At 38.2% G+C, this 7,897-nt stretch overlaps 2 protein-coding genes across 2 annotated transcripts; one reads left to right on the top strand and one right to left on the bottom strand.

Annotated features, from left to right (window-relative positions):
• Nucleotides 1-940: 940 nt before the first annotated feature.
• Nucleotides 941-5,049, bottom strand: LOC126911076 (uncharacterized). Its single transcript, XM_050696067.1, has 2 exons — nucleotides 1,329-5,049; nucleotides 941-1,248 (listed from the first exon to the last, which is right to left on the bottom strand). The coding sequence occupies exons 1-2, from the start codon at nucleotides 3,208-3,210 to the stop codon at nucleotides 1,082-1,084; spliced, it is 2,049 nt and encodes a 682-aa protein (XP_050552024.1). The 5' UTR covers nucleotides 3,211-5,049; the 3' UTR covers nucleotides 941-1,081.
• A 258-nt stretch (nucleotides 5,050-5,307) lies between these two features.
• Nucleotides 5,308-7,159, top strand: LOC126911008 (uncharacterized). Its single transcript, XM_050695722.1, has 2 exons — nucleotides 5,308-5,977; nucleotides 6,536-7,159. Exons 1-2 carry the CDS (start codon nucleotides 5,593-5,595, stop codon nucleotides 6,865-6,867), a joined length of 717 nt encoding a protein of 238 aa, XP_050551679.1. The 5' UTR covers nucleotides 5,308-5,592; the 3' UTR covers nucleotides 6,868-7,159.
• The last annotated feature ends 738 nt before the right edge of the window (nucleotides 7,160-7,897 follow it).

The raw sequence follows: 7,897 nt of genomic DNA, 5'->3' as shown, positions 1-7,897 counted from the left end.
TATGACTTCTAAATCATATTTTTGCAAGGTTAACATCATACGTTGTAATCTTGCAGGTACATCATGAAGTGGTTTTTTAAATAAATAGACTAATGGTTTATGATCAGTATGTACTGTTACTCTATGACCGTAGACATATTGGTGAAACTTTTCACAACCAAATTGTATTGCTAACAATTCTTTCTCAATTTGAGCATATCTTTCCTGGGTTATGGTGAGAGTTTTAGAACTATATGCAATAGGTTTATTATTTTGCAAAATTACTGCACCTAATGCTGACTTTGACGAATCGACTGACAAGACTAATGGAATTTGTGGATTGTAATGAGCTAAGACTGGTGATCTTGTGATCTCCTCTTTCAAAATTTTAAGACATTTCTCATGATTCTCATCCCAAATCCAGACTGAATCTTTTTTCAAAAGATTTCTTAATATTTGAGTTTTTTCTGACAAATTCTTGATGAATGGACCTAGGTAATTAATCATACCTAATATTCTTTGCAACTCTTTGACATTGGTTGGTGTGGGCATCTCGAGTATTGCTTTGACTTTCTCTTGATCAACCCTAGCACCATCTTTATTAAATACATAACCAAGAAAACATACCTCTGACACTAGAAATTTACATTTCGACTTGTTAAATTTTAAATTGACTTGACGTGCTCTTTGCATAACTTTATGTAGTCGTTCATTATGAACCGACTCATTAGGACCATGTACTAAAATATCATCAATGAAAATTAAAACTCCTTCCAAATCACCGAACAAATTCATCATAATTCTTTGAAATATTTCAGACGAAGCACTTATGCCATAAGGCAATCTTAAGTACCTGTATCTACCAAATGGTGTTTGGAAAGTACACAAATCTGAACTATATTCATCTAACTTTATCATCCAGAAACCTGAGAAAGCGTCTAGATGCGTAAAACATGCAGCACCTTTTAACTGTGACCTTATCTCATCAATAGACTTTAACGGATAATGTTCTCTCATTATACAATTATTTAAGTTTCTAGGATCTAAGCATATTCTTAATTGACCTGAACTTTTGACAGTGACTACCACAGAATTTACCCATTCAGTTGGTTTTGTGACTTTTTGTATGACTTGCATTTGCTCCATGCGATCCAATTCCTCGCGCAGTTTTCCTTGCAACGCAAACGGAACTTTCCTTGGCGGATCGATACACGGAACTGCACCAGGCTTGAGTTTCAGATGACAGACTGGGGGTAGACATCCAAGACCCTTAAACAAATCATCATATTGTGTAAGAATTTGTTTACAAAAATCTTGTTTTGTGACGGAAAATACACGTTTTATTATACCTAATTTTTCACAAGTGGGAAGACCTAAGACAGTTGGACAGAGTATATTTGCTACAATGAACACTATATTTTCACAAATATTTCTATTTTCTATGTTTAAATTGCATTTTAAATTTACTTTGCCTAGAATTGGAATGTTATTGCCACCAAATCCTGTGACATTTACATGACATTTATCAATTTGTGACTTTGACAGATTAAGAAATTTGAAGTTTTTGACAGATATGACGTTTACATCTGCGCCTGAGTCTATGACACAATTTATTTTTCGGTTACCCACATGTAAGTTTATTTTCCATGAACTACCTGAATAATGATTTTCTGAAACTGAATTACCCTTGACATGACTAATTTGTTGATTTAAATTATTTAGATGAGATGCTACGTTTGGTATATTTGAATGCATGTTGTGATTATTTGTTTCTGATGCTGTATTACTTACATTTGACTGACAATGATGTGACTTCTTAGTGTACTTGTGGTGATGAATGTTTTGGAAGTGTGTATTATGTGACTTATTGACGGACTGACTATTCTTATAAGACTTATTATAATTAACATGTCCTTGACCTAGACTATGACTGTTTTTATTGTTATTTATTGTCTTGCGACTGACGGACTGACTTTTATTAGTGTAGCAATGATAATAATGCTCACTTTGACTATTTTTATTTCGACTTATTTGACTTATAGGACTATTTTTATTATAACTTTGACTTGTAAGACTGTTTTTATTATGACGGTGTAATCTCTCAGTGCAATAAGCATTGTCATCATGGAGATTACCTAGACTTGGACTATTTTTGTTTAGACAAATTTGACTTGTTTGACTTGTGTGTGAGTGCGATTTGACTGGTGTTTGACTATATGACTGACTTTTTGACTGTTTTTGTGGCTGACTGTATGACTGTGTTTGTGGCTGACTGTGTGACTGTTTATGTAAATGACTAAGATGATTTTGACTCGACTGACTGTTTAAAATTCCTACAAAGTTATTATCATTTTGTATCGACTTTGTGGAAGTTGATGAATGCAACTGTCTGACTTGTTTATTCTTATAGCAAAACTTAGCATAATGACCAAATGAGTTACATGACCTGCATTGTACTCCGATCGCTGGGCACTTCGTTCGATGAGACTGCCCACAGCGACCACACGTTGATGCTGACTGCCTCATCGGACTGGGAGACTTCCACGTGGCCCGATGTGGCGTTTGACTTGAAGCACGCTGTCGACAGACTCGTCGACCGCCGCTCCTTTGACGCAGTTGCATCACCTTCTCGCCGTCTTCGACGATGGACTTGTTTGTCATCTTGTCTGCATCCTGCTGTGCGACAATTAGGGTTTTCGCCAACTCTCGCATCCTCTCATAGGTGAGGTTGGGCTCTTGCAACAGCCTTTGCCGGATGTGTGACAAATCCATGTGCAGGTTGGCGATGAAAATATCCCGGATCATGGACTCGCGCAGGGTTCCGAACTCGCAATCCTGGCTCTTTATCTCCAGATCGGTGATAAAATCGTCGATGCTCTCAGATTGAGCTTGCCTCCTCGTGAAAAATATGTACCTGCACATGGTAAGATTTTTCCGTGGCTCAAAGTACAGGTCGAATTTGGCCTTGACGTCCTCTATTTTGGCTTGATCCAGGCTGATGTTAAATGTATTGAAGATTTCTAGACCTTTAGGGCCAATACTGTGGAGCAGAATGGCCACCTTCCGCTTCTCCTCCGACCTGTCTAGACCTGATGCCAGCAGATACAGCTCCAGTCGCTGCCACCATTTCCTCCACGCCTCCGCGTTGTTCGCGGTTGCCTCCGACGACAACTTAAGACACTCCAGACCGGCCACACGGCACCTCGTGTCGCCGACGTCTTCGGTAGACATTTTGTTTTTAAAATTTTCCGTTAACAAACGAATCTTCTTTATTTCGTTGTTACTTTCACTTCTGACACCATGTATTGTTATTGTGTTTATTAAATTAAACGACTTGATGTGAGATGACTTGTATTTTACATTATTTTACAATGTTAATTATTTACTATATTAGTAGGTGCGACTGCACTCGACACACACTAGAACGACAGTGGTCGTTGACCTCAGACCATAGTGACGGGGTAATGACATGAACGAATGATACTAAATTAGTGATGTAACAGTATCCGACCTAATCAACTATGGGAACCTTTGTAAAAGCGGCAAGTCGTTCCAAAATATTGAAGCTGTAGTAGAAATTCAAAATCATAATAAATCATCGGAATGTCTTATAAGAAAACAAAAGTAATATAGAAGAGCCTATTCAAGGACAGCAGTCGCAAAACGAAACCGACTGATTTGTATTATCAAGACAAAAGAGATATGGAAAAGGAGAAAATTCAATGTGCTGGCTGTGAAGAAGAACTAATAAGCGACGTCGAAGAAGATGCAGATAAAAATATTGGATGCGACATATGTCCCAAATGGTTCCACTTAAAGTGTACAGTTCATCGTGTGCGAAATTATATGGATGTGGCTAAAGAAGAAAGAAAAGAAAAATGTTGACATGGCCGATATAAAATTGGTTCTACCACCCTATGTAACGTATCGTCAGTGTTAAGTTGATTTATTAGTCGCTTAAATCAGTCCACTACGTGTTAACATTATTGTACCTACATAAAGTCAGTATATTGAAGTATTGTTTAAAATCAGTGCAAGAGTTATTCATTTCAACACACATACAGTCCACTGCTCAAGGGGTTACCACGTTACGGGTGCGTCAAGGAACGATCCACAGCCTGATCCCTCCGATCCGTACATTCTGGTCCTTCGTAGCCGAATAAAGTACCAGCAAGATTGTATTAACACGCAGCCGTAGTGGAGAATCCAGAGGAGAACCGACGCAGCAAGAGCTTTCCGTGACCGCTGGACTGGGTGCCAGCATCCGCCAAGTACAAGCATTGAGTGCTATTGGAAAAAATCCAGGCTTTCTTCAATTGGGTACTAGCTTGAAGTTTATTAAAGCAAAAGATATTTGCAAAGCACCTAAACTGAATCCCGCACCAAATTTCTGTCAGTGGTAAAAATAATTGTATGTCTGTTGGTGATACAAGCAATCATCTGATGAAATTTTATCAATCTCCAAACAATGTAGAGAAACTGTCAATCCACCATTTAATTCTTGCAAGGAAGACTTGCAGCCTTGCCCTTTTGAGTTTGTTGAATATTGTAAACTGGTGATGAGTACAGATGTATGCGAACAAGCCGAATTGACAACTAAAGATCAAAATTACTGTCCATTATGGCATGAATTAAGATATCGAAAAATCACAGCTTCTAAGGCATACAAGGCATTGTAAAGTTCTGAATGGTTCCTTAACGGAGAACATATTGGTAGCAACCAAACTAAAGGACACAAAAGCTATGAAAAGGGGGCGATTTTTAGAAAGTCAGGTATTAAAAGAAGTAGAGAAAATTAAACAAATAAAAATAAATAAGTGTGGTTTAAAATTAAATGCGACTGATCATATAATGTGGGCTTCTCCAGATGGGGAAAGTACTGTGTACAGCATAGAAATTAAATGCCCATCATCAGAAAAGGCGTTGAGCCGTTATATTGACAGAAATAGTGAAGTAGCTCCAAAATATATGGTACAACCACAAATTCAGATGCATTTTTCCAATAAAAGTAAGGGTATTTTTTGTGTTGCTGATAACAATTTTGAAACCTCTAAGAGAGTAAATATAGAGGTGGAATATAAAAAACTACTGTGTGAAACAATAATAGAAAAATGCACACTGTTTTGGCATCAAGCCATTTTCCCAAAAATAGGTAAATTGTAAAAACTTGTACATTATCTGAAATAAAAGAAATGCATTCTTAATTCATTTTTTTATTAAAACATCCTGAATATTTACCAAACCACATGCTAATGTTATTGCATCATCAATGACAGGTATTAAATTATAGTCTACACAAGCATGAGGCCGTAACATATGAAACTCTCTTAATCTGTTGGTGACAAAACATACATCGCACCGTGAGCCACTGCGACGACCGGAGGACGACAGAAGCTTGCAGGGAGCGGGGGACGAGGCGCCGCGAGATGCCCCGCCCGCGCCGCAACAAATCGCTCGACCATTCACTCATACGACACGGACCAAAGGCGCGCGTTCTTATTATCCAATATACGAACCTACATATATCATACAGTCCGCTATTTTATTTCTACCACCTCTGAGTATCGCCAACAAAGTGGTCCTTCGAGCCGGATTGAGATTTGCTTTGTGATCATGTCTGAACTTAAAACTTTAATTAAAAAACGCTCAGCTATAAAATCAAAGCTCACTATTTTTGGAAATCATATTAAATTAATTGAAACTTCTAAACCCTTAACGGAGTTACAAATCATAGGTTTACAGTGCCGTTTACGAAAAATTGAGCCCTTATACGAGGAATTCGACACCTTACAGACTGAAATCGAGATCCTATCTGACGAGCCACCAGTCGAGGAGGTTCCCGTGGAGCGTGTGCAGTTTGACGATTACTACCTGCTTGTGGCCCGAGCCAAGAGCCTGCTTGCTGCCGGGAGGAAGGACAGCGAATCTGTGGCGGAGTTCAGCGACGCAGAATCAGGTGGGCGAGTGAGAAATTTGGTTAGGCTACCTAAAATTGACTAACCACATTTCAGCGGTGGCTATCAGGACTGGCTCGAATTTAAAGACACATTCCTTTCTCTTATACACAACAGTGATCGCATAGATAATATTAATAAATTCCATTATTTACGGGCTTCTCTTCAAGGAAATGCCGCTCTGATTATTAAAAACATCGACTTTAAAAGTGATAACTATAAAATTGCATGGGAATTATTGTGTGAAATATTTGATAATACCCGCTTACTAGTAAATAATCACTTACAGGCTTTGTTTAATATAGAACCTAGCATATATAGCACTAATAATAAAAATAAAAATTATAAACGTAAATCATGTCCATTGTGTGATGATGAGTCACATCAGCTGTTCAAGCGAATCGTTTAGAAGTCTTTCTGTAGAATCTCGGATTTCAAAGGTAAAAGAGTATAAGGTATGCTTATTAAACTGTTTGCGCTTTGGTCACGTAGCAAAGAAATGTTTTTTATCACACTGCAAATATTGCAATGAAAAGCACAACACTCTTTTACACTTGGAAAAATCCGAGCAATCTGCTTCTCGTGATTTACGTCTTCAAAAGACATTGTATTGAAGACTGATGTCGTACCGGTTACTACTCCGACGCGTGTTTTCCTTTCCACAGCGTTGGTGAAGGTGGTTGACGGCAAGGGCAACAAACACACCGCCAGGGCGATCTTGGACAACGGTAGTGGAATAAATATCGTTTCCGAAGCTTTCTGCAGTAAGCTCGGTTTGCCGAGGCGGAACGTGAGCTCCACGGTATTAGGTTTTAATAATCATGTATCCCATAGTACACAGTCTTGCAATCTCACAATTGAGTCAATGCATACTAGCTATAGGACTAACATTGATTGTTATGTGTTTACCAACGTCACCGATCACATACATTGACACACGACATATTCAAATTCCAGCTGGCTTATGTTTATCTGACCCCACTTATACCTTCTAAGGTCGATATTTTTATCGGGGCAGATATCTTTTGGGATATTCTAGGTAACAAAAGGATTAGCCTAGGCAAGCATCAACCTATGTTACGTAGTTCAGAGCTAGGATGGATAGTCACTGGTACATCTCGAGTCCGAAAGGTACATTCAGTCAATGTCTTTTTACTCAAGGACAACATGATATTGATCTCACTCGTTTTTGGGAAGTAGATAGTGTTTCTCTTGAGCATTCTCAATCCGCGGAGGAACGTGCGTGTGAGAACAGTTTTACCGTTAACACGACTCGAAATAACGATGGTCGCTTTGTCGTCACCATTCCTCTCAAGCAAGATCCACAGGTCTTAGGCGATTCTTTTGAGATGGCGAAGCGACGGTTTATTACTCGTTCAACATGAATTCTCAAAGCTGCTATTCGTTTTGACTGCTTTACTTCATCTTTGGTGCTTGGGTTGGATTGTGAAACAGAATGTGGCCGGACGAGAGTACAGTCTCTGGCTCCCAGTAAATATGACAAGTCTTTGAACCCTCTGTAAGCCATAACTGCTTTTTTTGGAGGTAAACAGTCTAAGTAACCACAGTCTTGCACTATCATGACATCTGTAGCTCTTCCACTATATCCATCGGATATAAAATTAATCAACCCATCTGGTGTACATGAAATTAAATACTTCAATGTATTTATTTTTTTGTACTGTGACCAAGTAAGTGATTGGTGGACTGGATCGGAAGGTTTATCAATTTGGATTTCCAAGCAATCAATAATAGAAATAACATTTGAATACCTAAATAAATTTTTATATACCTCAATTGATGTTGGCCACACAATCAAGTCTTTCATTTTTGATGCAATAAAAGGTAAACTTTTATTGAATATTCTACTGATAGTACTCTGTGAGTAGCGAAAATGTAAAGCAAGTATGCCAAATGATTCATTTAACTTCAATTTCTTAAGTGTTATTAATATGTCTACAGTT

This window comes from Spodoptera frugiperda, chromosome 9 (assembly GCF_023101765.2).
Source record: "Spodoptera frugiperda isolate SF20-4 chromosome 9, AGI-APGP_CSIRO_Sfru_2.0, whole genome shotgun sequence".
Lineage (NCBI taxonomy): Eukaryota > Metazoa > Arthropoda > Insecta > Lepidoptera > Noctuidae > Spodoptera > Spodoptera frugiperda.
Note: the sequence above shows the minus strand (reverse complement) of the source record. Positions and strands in the feature narration are given on the sequence as shown.